We start from the raw sequence: 20,011 nt of genomic DNA, 5'->3' as shown, positions 1-20,011 counted from the left end.
GTGCTCATCTAAAACTCTGCTGCCCACATCCTGATTCACACCAAGCCATCACCTCTGCTCATTATTTTGGCTTCCAAGTAAAGCAATACCTTGATTTTATAATTCTCATTCTTGTTTTCAACTCCCTTCATGATCTTATCTCTGCAATTCTACAGTCCTTAGTTCCTCCAGTTCTAGCCTCTTAAGCATCCCTGATTTTAATATCTCCAATACTGGTGGCTGTGTCTTCAGTCGCCATGTCCCCAAGTGTTGGAATAAGAAATGGGCTTGGAACATGTGACTCATCAAGCCTATTCTGCTAATCTGATCTTTGGCCTCAACTCCATTTTCCTGCCTGTTCTCTATAATCCTTGACTGGCCTGTGGTTCAATAATCTCTCCATCACTACCTTGAATATATTCGATGACTCCACCTCCACTATTCTTTTGGGGATAGAGAAGATTCATGACCCTCAGAAAATAAATTCCTCCTCTTTGCCTTAAATGGAAGACTCATTCTGAAACTATGCCCCCTTGTTCTAGATTCCATATGAGGGGAAACATCCCCTTGGCACCAACCAGTCAACCTCCTCCTGCCATGCTTCTATAATTCAGTAAGTAGGTATCTCATCCTCCTAAATTCTAATAAGTATAGGCCCAACCTGCTCAACCTTTCCTCAAAAGACAATCTCTTCTTCTGAGGAATCATTCTAATTAACTTTCTCCAAATTGCCTCTAATACAAGTATATCCCTCCTTAAAACTGTGCACTGTACTCTAGGTGCAGTGTTAGGCTTCCCTACCTTTATATTCCATCCCCCGTGTAACAAAAGCCATCTTTTCTCTTTCTGAACCTACATGCTAATAGCTGTGTTTCGTCTATGAAGACATCCAGATTCCCCTGCTCTACAGAATTCTGTAATCTCTCTTCATTTAAGTAATTTTCTGCTTTTCTATTATTCCTGCCAAAGTGTATTGCCTCATATTTTCTTACTTTATACTCCCTCTGTCAAAGTTCTGCCCACTCACTTAACCGATCCATAGTCCTTTGCAGACTCTATCCTCCTTGCATCTTATACCTATCCTTCTGTCATCATCTAATTTGACTATAATACATTTAGTCCTCTCATCCAAATCATTAATATGAATTGTAAATAGTTGAGCCACCAGCACCGATACCTGTGGCAACCTACTGGTTTGTTTGACAACCAGAAAATGATCCATTTGCCCTGTTTCTCTAACTGTGTAATGCATTACCCCAACACCATGCAGTAACTTGTATGTGACACCTTATTGAATGGCTTTTGGAATTCCAATATGTTACATCTATTGTTTCCATTTTTATGCACCCTGCTCATTGCATCAATCAGGAACTCTAAGTTTTCAAACACCATGAATTCCTTTTCTAAACCTCTCCACCCCTCTGTCGTTCTCCGCTCCTTTAAAGTGTTTCTTAAAACCTACCTTGTTGACCACCTTTCGGTCATCTGCCCCCCCAATACCTCCAACGTGGTTGAGTGTCAAATTTTGTTTGATACCACTCCTGAGAAGTCCTTGGGTCATTTGCTGCATTACGTACTGTATGAATACGAGTAGTTGTTTTTGAGCAGTTTTAAAGGAAAATATGATGTCAACTCTTCCATATCAGAATTACAATACTACCGATAATACTGTAACATTATATTACTATGCTGATAGGTGACACGGCTATATGAGGAAGAACTTGATATAAAAGTTTTTTGAAAGGTATCAAATAATATTTTCCTATGACATTTATGTTCTTTAACAGTAGTAATGTGATAAATTTCTCCGTGGTTTGTTTAGATTATTAACTTCCTGAAATATTGAACATTCAAAATAAGCTGCTTCCACCACATTGTAAGGCACAGATTACTAATTCATTGTGCTACATTGGCTAGTGCTTTTCTTACTGTTCCTCTCTCCTGCACTTGTTTCCTACTTCCTGGATCTTCACAATATTGAAGTCATAACCCATCTCTTAATCTATCTCATTTTTTCAAAGTGATCTTAACATTTTCAAACTTATTTTGTCCTCTAGTCCCCTACTGCCCACCACCTCCAATCTTTCCTCTTGCAACTTCAGGCAAATCACTAATTCCTGATATACCTCATCTTTAACCAATCACTTTTTTTTTGCCAGTGTTTCCGTTTATTGCAATGCAGATAAAGAAATGAACAAAATACAGGTTTAGAGACAATTGTGATCCAATATGGACATTGACCAATTTCCCTATTAATTTTCTGAAATGGGCTGAACTTTACACCCCTCCACCGGTGGATTTTTAGGCAGGTAATTGAAGGGATGAGATTCCCTCCAGATTCCCACCTGTTCCAACTACTGAGTGATTTTACACTAGGTGGGTAAAGTCCCTGATGGGAGGTCTGCCGTTGTCCCAGTTGAGGTCCATCATATCCAATTTTTAGGCTGGCAGGAGAATTGAACTTCACTGGGGGATGCCTGAACATCGGAGGGACAGGATGGGGGAACACCTCCATCAGAAACCCCCTTCTGAAGACAAGGGCCCCTCCCCTGAAGCTCTGGTGGTCCCCCAACCCCTCTTCCTGCCTCCCTCCTATTCCCTCCCCAACCCACTATTTTCCAAGACCACAGTTACCCCCTTCATGGCTCCGTAGGCCATCCCTACACACCCTGGGACCTGCTTTAGCTTAACTGGGCCTCTGGTGCCCAGACCTGTGCTTCTATATTCATCTGTGTTTTCCTTCTGTCCACTACAGCATTGTTGCTGCAGGGACTGGAAGGCTGCCGGCCAATCTGATTGCTCTAAGGCGGGACTTCCTCTTGAGTGAAGGGCAGCAGTCCTGCCTGTTGTCACTTAATGCTTCTTTGAGCATGAAATTCCTGTGGCACTCAGTTGGCGGGCTTGTGTTCTCCACTAATTCTTTAGATGGCAGGAAGTGACCCTGCTGTCTGAAAAACTCAGGCCAGTTCTATTTTTATAACTAAATATTAACTGTAATGTTTCCTATTGATTTTGATTATAGAACAACTCCAGCAGTGGTTTTCTGGCAATGGATTAATCAGTCCTTCAATGCTATTGTGAACTATACTAACAGAAGTGGAGATGCTCCAATAACTGTAGGGTAAGTTGTGTTTCCATTCAGATTGATGTAAGGCCTTGTCACAAGTTTCTGTTTTGGACTGTACTTCATATACTGCCAACCAAATGATGGTTTTGTTGATCAAAATAAAATTAATGTAAACAAAATTGAGCTTTCATGTATTAGTATTATAACAGTATAGTGTTTTCATCATAGTTAACTTGATGTTTAGATTTTGTTCAAGAAGTCTTAAGGGCATTGTTACAATTATGATTTATTATTTTATTTCCTGTTTAAATTGCAGCCAGCTTGGTACAGCCTATGTCTCTGCTACAACAGGCGCAGTAGCAACAGCTCTTGGCCTTAATTCACTAACTAAGGTATCACTAATTTCTAATACTTGCATATTTTATCCGTTTTTGGATTTTGATGCTATGGAAAAGATGTGTTGCCAATTTCATGAGGGTGATGATGCCAGGAGAGAGTCAACGTAATCATGGAAAAGCTGATGCTGTACTCAAGGCGCAGAGAAAGTGAAGGAGAGATCTAACAGAAATGTTGAAAATTATAGAAGGATTTGAAGGGATAGATTGAAAATATCTTGTGCTTAAAGATTCAGAAAACATATCAGCAAGTAGTTTGGAGCTAATTTGATCCTATTTTTGCCTGTCATGTACTTGATTGGAAGATATTGTATAATAATCGAGAACAGAACCCTAGATGACCTTGCTCCTTCCTGGTGCAGGAATACTGAACCTAATTGTTGTTGATGTGCCTAGCTGAGGCTAACTTGGGTTGAACATAAAACTTCTGCCCTATTATTTCACATGTCAACATATTTACCCACTAAGCACGTATATGAACTTCAATGCAAAAATAGTTTTGTTCTTTGTATGAGTATTCTTCAATTCCTTCAGATGTTCAAATTTTTCTTTAACTCTGCCTTTCCTTAATTTGAGTGTGTTTTCTAATATGGATTTATTGCAATTAATTATGCATGACAAACACTTAGTGTGGATTTGCAACTTAAGGTAACCTATATAAATTCTAAAATACAAGAATAATTAACATGCCACGTAAAATTTAATTGCAAGGAATATCAAGATTAAATAAAAGAAAAGCAGCCTCACTTGCATCAGTACTCTTTGTGAGAATATAATACAACATGGAGACCAATTCCAGTTGCATTTCTCAGGATTCTGTTTTTGAATTCTTTAGTACTTCAATTCTTTAGTACTTCCCCATTGAATAAGAGCAATATAATGAGCACTATTATGGATAAGGGAAACATTCAGGTGACAAAACTTGTAATATTTAGACATTTGTATAAACACAATAATGAAGATTTGGGCTGAATCCCTTAGCTCTTGTAGAAGAAGTAATTAATGATCCATTTCTTCTATACAGCGTGTGACACCTCTAATAGGACGCTTTGTTCCATTTGCTGCAGTAGCGGCTGCCAACTGTATAAATATCCCTTTAATGAGACAAAGGTAAGTTTTCCATGTACTGTCTCAATAGCAGTAAAACACGGATTTCAAAATGAAATAATTCTAGGGATGGCATATTGCACCATACAGTGGGCTATCCAATTCCAGATTTTCACTGAGCGATTTCAAGCAGAGTTCAGGCATTTCTCCAAAATCAAGTGGCAATCATGGTGAGCTATTCCTGAGAGACTCCTTTTTTATAATAGTAGCCCTATCACCTCACGCTTTCTATAAGTGACATTCCTGGAAAGATTTGAGGACATTCACGAAACTATCAGTTGCCTTAAAGTGATCAGAATGCTGCAAAACCCCAGTAAGAACAACCTAAGTGCTTTGTGAAAAATGACATGCCTGTCATCATTGCCGCTTTCTGAGAGCGGGGCACTCCTGAACTTTGTAAAAGGCCACTTGATTGGGAATATTTTTGAAATGACATTTTCCCTTTTTAACTCTCCCATTGTTGGCCACACAATGGGAACACTGAATCTTTAACTTCTCTTTAATACTTCCTTTTTAAAAACTGGTTTCTGCTCACCATTTATACTGTAATGGCATTCCATTCATTTAACAAACTGAATAACATGTTTCTCAGTATTGCATGATTTAAGCTTCTGAAAATCTTTGCATCCGCTTATTTAATGTGGTTTCACAGACCAAAAGGTGCCAGGATCATACTAAATCTACATTTCAGAAAAGTGGATGAATTTTCAGAAAATTGCTATTTTTAAATTGCTGTAAGTAAGCTGGCTTTTTCCAATGAATGAGCAGATGGGAACAAATTTGAGGAAGCACAGAAAATGTAATCATCTAAACTTTTCCATTGTTTATGAACTTCGGATACAAAACTATAAAATTGTGATCTGGCATTTATTTTTGCTCAGCCTAAAAAAAGCCTTTCAGCACGGTGCTTCCAAGTGCTGTTTTTAAATTTGTGAAACCAAACATTCCAAAAAGTCTTCAGTCTACTTTCATTCCACAGAGAATTGAAACATGGAATACCAGTAACAGATGAGAATGGCAACCGACTAGGAGAATCAACAAAAGCTGCTCAACAAGCCATTGTACAAGTGGTCATCTCTAGGATCCTCATGGCTGCTCCTGGCATGGGTCAGTAGTACTAAAAGTGGTGTGTTACAGATCACTGGGAATCAGAGTTCCTGAGGCAAAATGCACCTTTACATGCATTTGGCATTCTGGAGCTATGGATAGTGATGGTAGAAGTTGCAACTTTTTCCCAATCACATGACTGACCAGGAATCATCTCTTGCCTTCAGCTATTGGCATGTGTTGGAACAGTTTGCAGGTTGAGAATCAACTTGTTTGACTGCATTGAGTGAAGTCAATTTGGCTATTAAGTGGGACTTGAACCCACAGCTTCTGACTCGGAGGCAGGGCCGCGACCTATTGTGTCATAGTATTAAAAGTAAACAGTTTTAATAAACTGACTTCAAGTCACTCCAGTTAAACAAATTTCTGTCTTTTATTTAATTATTTATTCAAGGTGTTGTTGCCAAGCAAGAAACAAATATTGTTTTGTTGTTCAGAGGTTCCTGCTGTGCAGCTTTCATAAATGTTGCTCTTTGATGTTGGAAACACATACTTATTCCAAATTTACTGTAGGTAATCATTATGATAAATTATCGTTTTAAAATATTTGCATGCCAATTATATTTTACAAAATAAATTCCACTTTGAAGTAAATTTTTAACGAGTTATTTTTCTGACTTTGTTTTTTATTTCAAAATTCAGATACAATGTTGGGTTGCTGTTAGATTTAGCATTCGTTGGCGAAGTTGGCATTTGCCAGTAGTGGAATTCAGGGGGTCCACCTTTGCCTGTCATTCAAACTCAGTTAGCTTCTGTGGGTGGATCTTGGCCTGAATTTGGATGGAAAGCTAGTGACTCTCTTGAATGAGATAGCAAAACTCTAACATTGGTGTCTGTCTTTGACTATAAAAACACACTGGGCAGGATTTTCTGGCCTCGCTCGCTCCATAACCGGAAAATCCCACACACAGTCAATGGACCTTTGCATGGTCCGCCTCCCGCTTGCTATGATTCCATGGTGGGCAGGACGGGAAAAGTCCCCCAACTGACTCGCAAGTAATATGGACTAGCTTTGGCAAGGATCTTTGAGACATTCACAACTCAGCCCTCTACAGCAAGACCATATAGGAATTAGGGACCCAGAGAAGTGGAGGAACTTAATGAATTGTATATATAGAAATGTAGATCTGTGCTTTTGGGAGCTATCAAATAAAAGCGCAAATGAGAATGCTGTTCCCAATACCTGCCATATGTTTAGTTTGAACCCTATCTATTTTCCTAACTATTTGCCATTGGCTCTGCACAAAGACCAAGGAGACCAGTTAGATAGCTTGATAAATAATAAAATAGATAAAAACTGGATTCAGTTAAGAATGTCAGGACAATAACTAATTCACTTTAAAAGGAATCTTATATTTGTTCAGGAGCTGTTGGAGAAAGTTGACGCGAAGTGAGGAAGCAAATGGCTCAAGTGCACACTTTCTAATTTAGTTTCTTACTGTAAAGTGTTAATATATTTCTTGTGACAATCTTAATAGTATTAATAAAATTCCCATTTTACCATAGTCTTCTGTGATCACATTCTTTGCCTTGAGTTTCAGGTATTGGGCAGCATGGTGGCACAGTGGTTAGCACTGCTGCCTCACAGCGCCAGAGACCTGGGTTCAATTCCTGGCTTGGGTCACTGTCTGTGTGAAGTCTGAACGTTTTACCTGTGTCTGTGTGGGTTTTCTCTGGGTGCTCCGGTTTCCTCCCACAGTCTGAAAGATGTGCTGGTTAGGTGCATTGGCCATGCTAAATTTTCCCTCCGTGTACCCGAATAGGTGCCAGAATGTGGCGACGAGGGGATTTTCACAGTAACTTCATTGCGGTGTTAATGTAAGCCTACTTGTGACATGAATAAATAAACTAATGCAGGCAACGCCTCCAGGTGGCAACTGGAAAACCAGAAATATTACTTTGAGCATTTCTTATAGGTTCCATCAACTTTTTACCAAAGGCTTACAGAATGCTAGAAAATTTGCATGCCCTTATTGATGGAATTGAAAACCATCTGTTGTATATGTCAATCCTAAAACTTTTATAGTCATTACATTGGACTAGAATCTAAAACATTAGAGGTGTGCTTGTCTCTTATTGTCACCAAAGATATCTGCTTTTTTGTTATTTTAATTGTGATTATATTAATTTATTAAATGACCTTTTTTCAGCTATCCCTCCATTTATAATGAATACCTTGGAAAGGAAAGCCTTCTTAAAGGTAGGTTTTTTTTTATACTTTTGAACTTTTATTGCTTGTGGAACCATTCTAATGATAGTGTTAATATCCAGCAATATTCCATTTGCTTCCTTTGTTTAAGATAAAATGAAGCTATTCATTCATTGCTCTACTGACTGTTTAATCTTAAAATGCATGAAAAGTTGTAATGAACTAGGACAAAAAGAAGTACTGTACATGAATACCTTTTCATCACAGCTTTAGTTTGTAATTTAGGTTCTAAGTACTATGCACAAGTGAAGTAAAGCAATTATGGGAGCAGTTAAATAATTGAAATACTGTGGTAATTCAGCCAAACACCAGTTTCCCATCATCACCCTTTATAATGCACGAAAGTAAAGGACCACACCTGCAGTTTACAGTCAAGTCGTCTTCACCTCAGGACCTACAACCACAGTCTGGGTAAAGTAACAGGTTTAAAAACCCTGCTGACTGTTTCTCATTGAGTGAGCCCCTGCTTGCTCAGTAAGGCAGTTCATACTCCACAAAACTCTCAGGAAATCTATTGCTAATCCCTAGTGGCCATCATAACATTCCTCCTCCCTTAGGTCCACATCTCTCCCAGAACCCCCACTACAAGGAGTTCCTTTCCGTCGCTTGGCGTTCAGTCACAGTTCCGGCGAAGGCAGGTCTGGGTCATGTGATATAAACCGAACAGGGGACCATCTCTTCTGGAGGGAGCATCGCAGGGTTACTGATGCGGGTTTCTCTTCAGCTTGTGCTTCAGCTTGGCGGCCCACTTCTTCAGCCTCCATCTAAGTCCATGCCTTCACTATCTGCAGGATTTAACGCAGAGTCCGCATCAAGCTGAGAGCTTGTGGCTTATCTCTATGGCAGTTCGTGTGGCCTGCTCAGGCAGGGACTCCTTGGCCCAAGTGCTTCTTTAGGGTGTCATCCTGAACTTTGAACCCACACTGTTGCTCTGTACCAGCGTCCCGTACTAGGTGAGGCTATTCATGAAGACCCGCCTTCTCAGCCTTACCCCTCTGCTGAGGTGAGGTGATCCTCAGCTTAAATCACCACCAGTCAAATGTCCCCGTCAAAGGGGAGAGCAGCCCATGGTCATATGGGACTATGGTGACTTTACCTTGCTTTACTCTGAAGTTTGACCTTGTAAGATAGAGGTCCTGTTTTCTCCATAATGATCCCAGAGACACGTTGCAAAAGCTTTTTTCTATTCTTGCGTAGTTTTTTTGGTTTTCCTGTTGGGATTCCACCCTACCTGCCAAGTTTGGGAATAGCAGGCTTAGTCTGGTACAAAGCCGTCATTCCATTAACACTGGGGCAATGCCCTGTTGTGTGTGGTGTGGTCCTGTAATTGAACAAAGATTGTGCCAGTTTAGTCTCTGGATGCCACTGGTGGTTCATACCATTTTTTTCAAAGTTTGAACTGCCAGTTGTGCCAGTCCATTTGACAACGGATGATAAGGTGCAATCCGGACATATCAATACCATTGGGGAGCACGAAGTTCTGAAAAAAATCGCTAGTAGAGGCCATGGCTTTATCGAAAACTAGGACTTCTGATATTCCATGTATCCTGAACTTTGTCACAATTTCTCAATCGTAGCCTGAGAAATTATGGAGCCCATGTGGTGCACCTCCAACCACTTGTCCACCATAATTAAAAACATGGAACCCATAAAGGGGCCCGCAAAGTCCACATGGCCATTAGACGTAGCCCCTAGCCAGCATCCTCACTTTTGGCACTCCCGCATGGCCATTGCATAGTTCTATTAATATTGGACGTCATCTCGGGTGGAACAATTACTCAGGACCCCCAAAGAATGATCCAGTCCTCAACACTAAGTTCCTTTAATTATGCTTAGAACCCAAGGGAATAAGGGAGATCCTAAATGAATACTTTGCATTGGTATTCACAAAGGAGAGGGACTTGTTGACTGGGAGTGTCTCAGAGGGAGGTGTTGACCCGTTAGAGAGAATCTCCATTACAAGGGAGGAAGTGTTAGGTTTTTTTTAGGTAACATTAAAACTGACAAATCCCCAGGGCCTGATGGCATCTATCCTAGACTGCTCAGGGAGACAAGAGATGTAATTGCTGGGCCTCTGACGGAAATCTTTGTCTCTTCATTGGACACAGGTGAGGTCCCTGAGGATTGGAGGATAGCGAATGTGGTACCATTATTTAAGAAGGGTAGCAGGGATAACCCGGGTAATTATAGGCCAGTGAGCTTGACGTCCGTGGTAGGGAAGTTGTTGGAGAGGATTCTTAGAGACAGGATGTATGCGTATTTAGAACGGAACAATCTCATTAGTGACAGACAGCATGGTTTTGTAAGAGGGAGGTCGTGCCTTACAAATTTGGTGGAGTTTTTTGAGGAAGTGACAAAAACGGTTGATGAAGGAAGGGCCGAGGATGTCGTCTATATGGATTTCAGTAAGGCATTTGACAAAGTCCCTCATGGCAGGTTGGTTAAGGCTCATGGGATACAAGGAGAGGTGGCTAGATGGGTAGAAAACTGGCTTGGCCACAGGAGACAGAGGGTAGCAGTCGAAGGGTCTTTTTCCGGCTGGAGGTCTGTGACCAGTGGTGTTCCACAGGGCTCTGTACTGGGACCTCTGCTATTTGTGATATACATAAATGATTTGGAAGAAGGTGTAACTGGTGTTATCAGCAAGTTTGCGGATGACACAAAGATGGCTGGACTTGCGGATAGCGATGAACATTGTCGGACAATAGAGCAGGATATAGATAGGCTGGAAAATTGGGTGGAGAAATGGCAGATGGAATTTAATCCAGATAAATGCGAAGTGATGCATTTTGGAAGAACTAATGTAGGGGGGGGGTTATACAATAAATGGCAGAGCCATCAAGAGTATAGAAACACAGAGGGACCTAGGTGTGCAAGTTCACAAATCCTTGAAGATGGCAGCACAGGTGGAGAAGGTGGTGAAGAAGGCAGCATATGGTATGCTTGCCTTTATAGGACGGGGTATAGAGTATAAAAGCTGGAATCTGATGTTGCAGCTGTATAGAACGCTGGTTAGGCCCCATTTGGAGTACTGCATCCAGTTCTGGTCGCCGCACTACCAGAAGGACGTGGCGGCTTTAGAGAGAGTGCAGAGAAGGTTTACCAGGATGTTGCCTGGTATGGAGGGTCTTAGCTATGAGGAGAGATTGGGTAAACTGGGCTTGTTCTCCCTGGAGAAACAGAGAATGAGGGGAGACCTAATAGAGGTGTACAAAATTATCAAGGGTATAGATAGGGTGAACAGTGGGAAGCTTTTTCCCAGGTCGGAGGTGACAATCACGAGGGGTCACGGGCTCAAGGTGAGAGGGGCGAGGTATAACTCCGATATCAGACGGACGTTTTTTTACACACAGCATGGTGGGGACTGGAATGCGCTGCCAGGTTGGGAGGTGGAGGCAGACACGCTGGCATCATTTAAGACTTACCTGGATAGTCACATGAGCAGCCTGGGAATGGAGGGATACAAACGAATGGTCTAGTTGGACCAATGAGCGGCACAGGCTTGGAAGGCCGAAGGGCCTGTTTCCTGTGCTGTACTGTTCTTTGTTCTTTAATGAGGTAGGGTTTCATTTCTTCAGAGGACTCCACAACTTCTCTGAGAAATTGCGACAGTAAACATAGAATACAGGGTGTCCTGGTTTCCAATAACGGAATTCACCATATAGGATCAGTGCTGTTAATGGAATCCACTGCATGGGATAACGTGCCTTATTTTGGATACAGCTGGATCTTACTGGATCCAGGCTTCAATCTGCCTTGCTGACTTTGGCAAGATCTCGAAAGTTCAGAGTCGTCACAACCTCTTCCAATGCTGGTAAAGGATCCAGGCTTGTGGGCAATGGGAGGTGACTCAGTGCATCAACATTAGTTACCTGGGTTCCAGGGCGGTGTTCCAGAAGATATTTATAAGCCACCACTATCAAGGCCCAGCATTGTATTCGAGCAGAGGTGATGGGAGAATTGCTTTGTCCTCTGAAGAGGCCCAATAAGGGTTTATGGCCAGTAATTATAAAAATCATAGACGCATTGATGGAACTACTTCACTTCGCATCCAAAAGGATCCTGGAGACATTGATAGAGGAAAAAATAAATTCTCCTCATTGCCAATTCGGTCAAACACCAGTTTCCCCTCTCCAACATCCTTTATTATGCACCAGAGGAAAGGGCTGCACCTATGGCTTGGAGTCAGGTAGTCTTCACTCCAGTACCTACAAACACAGTCCAGGAAGAGTAAAAGGTTTAAAAATCCCTGCTGCTTGTTTTCCTTTGGGTGAGCCTCCAAACGCTCAGTAAGGCAGCTTGTATTGCACAAAGACCATGGGGAGATTTATTAATGATCCTTCATGGCCATCACAACGGATACAGAGGGCAAAATTTTAACTCGCTCAAAACCCATTCACTTATACTGAGTTAAAATCAGAATCAATGTATTTTAAGCCCCTGGGTCCAGTGCATGTAAATGCCTGCTACTACACTAAGGCAAAGAGAGGATTTTTTTAAAAAAAACTGTTGTGGGAGCAGCTTGACAGTGATGAGTGTTTGAGCATGGTTATTCATTGTCGGGGACTGAATGGATATAGTTTTGATTCTTGCTCTTCAAAGTTCCTGAAATGTGTTTGCCATTAACAGCACCCCTTGTACTGGAAACTGTCTGAAGGTGAACCATACTGTTCACAACCTTGGTGTCAAATTTGACCCTGATCCACACCATCACAAAGATCACCTATTTCTACTTCCCTAACAATGCCCAACTCCTTCTCCCTCTACCTCAGTTCATCTGCACCTGAAACATTTATCCATGCCTTTGTTACCTCTAGGTATTCGGCTTCACTATTTCAATGCTGTCCGGGCTGGTCTCCCTTATTCCACCTAACATAAACTTGAGGTCATCCAAAATTCTATTTCCCATGTCCCAACTCGCACAAAATCCTGTTCACTCATCATCTACCTACATTGGCTCCCAGTTAAGCAGCGTCTTGAGTTTAAAATTCTCATCCTTATTTTCAAATCCCTCCATGATGCTACCTTCTACCACAGCTATCTCTGTAACCTCTCCAGCCCCACAATCCTCCAAGATATGTTATATCTGATTTTATTCTGTAAAATTGCATCAGAGATGTCTCATTTAGTTCATAAATGATGCATTGAATGGTTTTGCTAGTCTGCTGGCACTCTGTATTGGGGTTCATATTTATGACACCTTAAATCCAGGTATTGGAGGACGTGGGCACCAATGAAATCTACTTTAAGAAAGTAGTATGTTGAGAAGCAAACAACATTAACAAGAAAAGGGATTAATTAAACTTTCAGAATCAAGCTGCAGTGGCTATGTTTGCAATTACGTTTAACTTATCCAGTCCTTACAAAAGTCATTAATAACTTGATGCTTCCTTCACATGAACCTGTGTCTCCAGTACAAAATTATAGCTAGCTTGTTGGTGCCTTGGAGTTCATGAAATACTGTAACAGTACTGATATTTCTATCTAAATTTACAAAATTGAAGTTATTGATATTTGCATTCTTGTAGAGGTTCCCTTGGATGAGTGCACCAATTCAAGTGGGTTTGGTGGGAGTCTGGTGAGTAGTGTTTTTTTGTCTGGTAGTGGAAAAGATAATTGAAGAAATGATTTAGAAAAATACTTTATTTTTATTTTAAAATGGGCACTTACTACAAATGTCATTACATTTACCAAGAATGAGGCCTCTTATTGTCAAACTGCACAAACTTGAGGGAATCTTCAAGATGCCATTTTGTACCTGAAAATAAGGCCCTCAGCAAGAATGTCATAAGTATGTCATAGTTATTGCTTGATGAAATGGATGCAGTGAAAAACATTTTGTCAATTAGCATCTCACTACACAATATAAAGCAAATCTTTGCTTTGGAAGAGAAAAGTTTTGTTTTCGGATTAGATTACTTTAAAAAAAAATCTTATTCAGCTAATTGTTTGAATGCTGTATCAACCTTGTAAAACATGTCATGTTTTGCTTTGTAACTTAAGTCTACAAATGTTAATTTTACACAATATTAGGATGTCACTGAAATTCTTTGTCACGTTTAACGTAACTTCTTCACTTCAGAGAGGCAAGTATCTATCATTTGATAAATAGATACAAGGCATGTAATTTGTGAATGAAGTATTTCAAAGCGGTTGGCTCTATGGTTTCTGCCTAACTGCACCTAGCCTCATAAAACTGTCAGATTGAGAAGAAGTCCGTTTGTGACATTTCAGTAAAATTGGAGAATTTTCTCGTGTGAGCAGCTAAAATAGAGTGTCTGTTTACCTGGATCTGAACTGAATTGAGCTGAATCTGCTAGCTACTTAAATTCTGGTTTGGCCTATTATCATGTTTAAATTTTTGAATAAATTACACATTTACTGAAAAAATAACTATAATACTCAGAATAAGTATTGTCAAAAATGCTAATGGAATTTTTATTGTGCCTTGATGACATAAGTATGGGATATTTCAAATCCATTGGCAGGGAAGTAAATGTGGAAAAATGGTTGCATTTTATCCATTTTAATTGTTGGTAACCTTTCCCATTTCAGCTTGGTATTTGCCACGCCACTTTGTTGTGCATTGTTTCCACAGAAAAGGTAAGAAAACAGTTCAAACGTATGTCGGTTGATATTCTACATTAAGTTTTAAAAAGCAGAAATAATCCATTTCATGCAGAAGTTCAGTCCAGTTCCAAGCCTGTGTATAATATTTGGTGCCAGGCTTGCATCCCTTTATGCTCTGCTGAGCGTTCACTATTCACTGTAATAAATGATTGTCCATATTTTAAATAACAGCTTTTCTTTCCTGTGACATTGAGACACCAGTTTTATTTTCCAGCATATCTGGTGAACTGTTGAACTGAATATGTGACTGTCAGAAAATTCAAAAGGTCAGGTCATTAATGATTTTTTGTCTCATCACAGAAGCTCCACTAGAATCCCTTTCGAATGCCACCCTGTTTTATCTTTTTCACCATTCTGGTGGATGTCATCAAAATGCCTGTGACGATCTATTTGGCTTTAATTAATTATCCATCCTAATAAGATGACTAAATCACAGCTGACAAGTATGGAACAAATTGGCCAGTGGACAGATAAATGGTGTGCGATTTTAAATGCTATGATGAACAAGTCAATAACTTTCCAGGGAAAGATTGACCACATCAACCTTTATTTTTGTAGGCGTAGCAAGCTTCGGGTATTTCAAATATTTGACTAAGTTATGGTAGTGTAGTGGTTATGTTACCAGATTGGCGATCCAGAGATACACCATGGAAATTTAAAATGTGGAGTTGCCGGCGTTGGACTGGGGTAGGCACAGTAAGTAGTCTCAACACCAGGTTAAAGCCCAACCAAATAAACCTGTTGGACTTTAACCTGGTGTTGTGAGACTAAATTTAAGAAATTGAATTCAGTGAAATTGGTTATTTGTAGGCTAGTACCAAAAAAACAGCCAAGCTTTTGGAATTTTTACTAATGGGAACTTGCCAACCGTACTAGGTCCAATCCACTTTTGACTTCTGACTTGGCATGGCTTATTTGCAATGCCATTTTGTTGGCAATGATACCGCTACCTTTTTCATCTTAATAGGTAATCTTTCCTCATCAATTGTTTCCCAAGTGCATGTATCCTTTAGAAACACTTGTTTTTTTTTCATCAGCAGCCTTATAGGGGCAATGCATTCTAAACACCGTTCCTTGTATGAAAAAAAATGTCAGCATTCACTGTTGTTCAAACTTTGGGGAGGTTGGGGACATAGGTTCAAATCCTGCCACCACAGCTGGTGGAATTTAAATTCAATTAATAAATCTGGAATATAAAGCTAGTCTCAGTAGTGGTGACAATGACATCTATTGCCAATTGTTGTGAAAACTCATCTGGCTCAGTAATGTTCTTTAGGGAAGGAAGTCTGCCATCTTTACCTGGTCTTATCTACCTATGACTCCAGATAGTCAGCAGTGTGGTTGACTCGCAACGGCCCTCTAAAACGGCCCTGCAAGCCACTTAGTTCAAGTATTTAGGATTGGGCAACAAATGCTGGCTTTACCAGTGAAAGAAACTGGCTCCGATTCCTACATTATAATAGTGATACTTACTTGCTGGAAAGATGTTTGGGACAGCCTGAGGTTGTGGGAAGATGTTATACAAATGTTAGATCTTTCTTTGTAATCTAAGATGTTGCTCCTTTGTTCCAGTTTAGCTATCGGGCGGGGGGGGGAAGAATAATTTCCTACTTTGTCCTGTAACTTCGTTATTTTATGCATTTCTATTAGATTACTCTTTACCACTCATCTCCAGAGAGTTTGTTCCAAGTTATCTGCTCCATCGTTACAGTTCAGTTCCTTCATCCCAAAAATCACCTGGTTAATCCAAGGCCAGTTTTAGGTGGGCTGCCCAAAACTGAAAACAGTGAGGCCTGCTAAGTGTTGTACTAGCACTTCCTTTGTTTTTATATCTCTTCCACTGAAGCATCCTCAAGCTTTTTGATTGCCTTTTGCACTTTCAAGATACTTCCTAATGGGGTAGGAATAATTCCTTTATCCATCTACCTATTGATTACCTATTTAGATTGTATCCCCTTTTCCTATTCTTGTATCCAAAGCAAACCACCTGAAATATTAAACGGCATTTGTCATTGTTCCACACACTTGTTTTGTTTTGAAATTTTAACTCTACTCCAAGATGATTACTATCTGCAAAACTGGATATCCTATCCTCTGTTCCAATGCTTATGTACAATTGAACAGCTTGTGGCCTATCACCAATGCCTGAGACACCACTTGGCTGGTCCTCAAGTCTACACCATCTGCAATGCTCAAGTCAGGTGTGTAATGGAATACTCACCATTCTCCCGGATAGATGCAGCCACAATATTTAAGCATTCTCTTCAGGACAGAGCCATTTGTTTGATTGATGTCCCTGCCAGTAAATTAATATTCACCTCTGTCATTACAGCTGCATTGTAGCAGTAGTATGTAGGTCTACAGAATGCACCACAGTGAATTAGTTTTCATTTAGGATGTACCATTAAACCAAATCATAGTGTCGAATCATTGTATAAGCTTGAATAAAAATTATGTAGTTCAATTTCCATCTACATTTGGCCACTTCATGGGAGATATTGTATGTCTGAACTGTCTTGAGATGCCTTTTGTTTAATTTCTTATAGCTCAATGTCTGTGAGCCGTCTTGAGCATGATATTCAGGCCAAAGTTCGAGAGATCAGTCCTGGAGTGGAATATGTTTACTTCAACAAAGGATTGTGAAAGCACAAACTGAAGATAAATACCAAGCAATCCAATTTGTAGTGAGTTCAGTGTGCCAAAATTTAAGAACTGTTTTTCTTTGTCTTAACCCATTTGTACCTTTTTCAAAAAGCTTATTTAATGACTTAAAAATACTAATCTAAATTAATTCTAATAGTTTCATATGTTACTGTAAAAAAGACAACAGTTTGTGCTGTCTGCATTTATGTAGTATGTTTCTAAAATAACTTGTACCATTACCAATGTGAACCTTGTCAGTTTACTGATGCAGCACAAAACATCACTATGAATCAAATGTGTTTACTACATTCCACCTTATTAATGTTTTTTCCTACTGTGTTTACAACTACTTGCCAATTAGAATAGAACAGAAAATAAATCTTGTGACTGTGTTAAGTATCATGTAAACATAATTGTATTAGAGAGTTTCAATTCAAATTATATACCAAGATAGTGAATGAAAGCATCAGAAGATAATTCTCCGTTAGATAAGTTGTATGTCTTGTGGACTTGGCAATTGAATAATGTTTAACCTCCAGATTGTGAATAAAGGACAGCATATCTAGGTATTAAATACTTGAAATAATGATAGTGATCAGAAGGTGATAATTTTAAAATTTATAATCTCAATGACAATTGTGCAATAAAACTACAGTGTTGCTCAATAAGCACACTCTTTAAAATAATTTGCATTCCTAGATATCTAATGCCTTTAGGACTTTTAAAATTAGATCATGAATATAGGAACACTACAGTTTTAATAGGAAAGTATTGGTATCTTGTCTTGCAAGTGTTTCAATCAATGAAAGTGTATTATTTTGATGAAACTGGAAAATAAAACCTAAATAAAGTCAAACTTCAAGAAAAGGTAGTTTTTGTATTTTGGATATTCTAATAATTGCCTAAATATAACTTGGCTCAAAGAACAATAGGTCTTTTTACAAAGAAGGATGTGTCGTCGTTGAAGACAACTTTAACACAGTGTACCCTATTTATTTTCCATGAAATTAAATTACTACAGTGTCTATGTCAAAACCTGTTTGTGCTTGGAAGTGAATTCAATGCTATTAAGTAACCAATTCGCTCTGCTATATTGCCCTTCTATGTAGATTCTGCAGCAGCCATCCATTTGCTCGAGTACTAGAATGCAGAATGTTTTATGTGGAGCAAACATGATGGTCACTGGACTTAGTATTTTCTGAAAACCAATGTTACTCTGTGAAAATGTTAAATAGAAAGTGTCCAACAAATTGCATCTTTCTGGGGTGTCAAGAAGGCAAACCCAATGGGGTTGAAATTAATCTCGAGTGGTGATAGCCAATAAGCTGCCTGTTTTGCACACTGCCTCGTTTTGTTTTTTATTAAGACAATATTGAAGAAAATGTTGACCATATGCCTTTCGAGGTTATAAATTCTTTCAAATTAGAAAAAGATAGCTACTTTGATGATTACATCTTAAATTTTCTGAGGCAAAGGAGTGTCAAAGATGTCAGAACCTTTTAAGAAAGCTCAATCTCATTTGTTACTGTCAGCAGTTTTAGTATTATGCAACATTGATGTTTGAGTAGTGTAACAAATAGCATAGAAATTCCATATTTTCTTCCTGGACTCAGTGGAGTCCAAAGATATCATTGCAGAAATGCTCTAAACATTGCTTAAAATTGCCTCAGCTCATTTGTCACTGAAACCCCCTTCTGTGACTGTCATCTCCAGACTCAATGACTCCATTGCTGTCTGAGGAGACTTTCATTCTCCCTATCACCCATCCCCCAAAACTTTTGGTTCATAAAAAACTTTGTGGCATCTGTCCTATCCCACAGTATCACTATACCTGTCCATGCTGATCCACATTGGCTTCCAGCCCCCAGAGCCTCAAATTAAAAATTGCCATAATTGTGTTTATATCCTCCCATGGCCTCGGCTCGCTTCATCTCTCTAACCACCTGCTACCTGACGATCCATATGCTCAACATTTCCCTGATTCTAATGAGATGTATGTTCCTTTCTCCATTTCCTCCACTGTGCCTCCCCCTCCACCCTCGCCATTCTACATCCATTGGAGTGTATTTGATTTCCTGTGTATTAGTTTGCCATAGTTTGCAATATTGACTGATACTTAAACAATTCAAATATTACTTAACCAACTTGAATTGCATATCTTTTAAATCACCATCCGATCTCCATTAGCTAAACCAGAATGTTCAAAAACACAGATTTAAAACCAAAGGATGGGGAAAGGTTGGGACAAAAGTTGGTTTATCAGGTGTGGAACTTAGATTCAAAACCAACCTTGTGTTGACAGAATTAAAGTTGGCTATGAGGAATCCTGTGATAAATGAGTCCGGGCAATTTCTAATATAAGAAGTTTAACAACACCAGGTTAAAGTCCAACAGGTTTATTTGGTAGCAAAAGCCACACAAGCTTCCACATCAATTTCTAATGATCATGGGCCTGCAGCACAAACTATTTAAATCAAATTGGATGGTTGATATTGGAACTTCTAAAAATGTTCTTCTGAATCCGGGGTAAAGAAGCTGCTTTACTATGCAATATCTAACCTGATACTAACACTGCCTAAGTGACCAAAACCAATGTTCCTCTCCTTGGTGAACAGAAAATTCATTAAAAGAAATGATCTGAACTTTTGATATTTATTTTAGGATGGGTGTGATGTTTACTTAATTTTGCCTAGCATCTGCTAGGTTTGGTTTGGTTCTTTTACTAATCACAATCATTTTGACTGAAATAAGCTATCTGTGTGGGCAGGATGGGTTACTCTGGTGCTGTGGTGATTGTTCTTAACTGTGATGTAAAATTTTAAAGTGTCCTTTATTATTTTAAGTGACTATCTGATTAAAAGCAACTGCACGCAA

The 20,011-nt window shown here is 39.5% G+C and overlaps 1 protein-coding gene across 4 annotated transcripts in view; it reads left to right on the top strand.

Annotated features, from left to right (window-relative positions):
• LOC144505178 (sideroflexin-1) overlaps nucleotides 1–19,777 on the top strand; it is a 71,483-nt gene extending 51,706 nt beyond the window's left edge. For 3 of the 4 annotated variants that reach the window (XM_078231132.1, XM_078231133.1, XM_078231135.1), the window contains 8 exons: nucleotides 3,002–3,100; nucleotides 3,363–3,438; nucleotides 4,466–4,551; nucleotides 5,528–5,655; nucleotides 7,806–7,855; nucleotides 13,393–13,442; nucleotides 14,420–14,467; nucleotides 17,041–18,168. In XM_078231132.1, the coding sequence (XP_078087258.1) occupies nucleotides 3,002–3,100; nucleotides 3,363–3,438; nucleotides 4,466–4,551; nucleotides 5,528–5,655; nucleotides 7,806–7,855; nucleotides 13,393–13,442; nucleotides 14,420–14,467; nucleotides 17,041–17,137 (634 nt within the window). In that variant the 3' untranslated portion in view covers nucleotides 17,138–18,168. Of the gene's footprint in view, nucleotides 1–3,001; nucleotides 3,101–3,362; nucleotides 3,439–4,465; nucleotides 4,552–5,527; nucleotides 5,656–7,805; nucleotides 7,856–13,392; nucleotides 13,443–14,419; nucleotides 14,468–17,040 lie in introns of all 4 variants that reach the window. The other variant, XM_078231134.1, reaches the window with a different exon arrangement.
• Nucleotides 19,778–20,011: the final 234 nt, after the last annotated feature.

Source organism: Mustelus asterias, chromosome 16 (assembly GCF_964213995.1).
Source record: "Mustelus asterias chromosome 16, sMusAst1.hap1.1, whole genome shotgun sequence".
In the NCBI taxonomy this organism is placed as follows: Eukaryota; Metazoa; Chordata; class Chondrichthyes; order Carcharhiniformes; family Triakidae; genus Mustelus; species Mustelus asterias.
The sequence above is the reverse complement of the archived record's forward strand: the minus strand, read 5'-3'. Positions and strand labels throughout refer to the sequence as shown.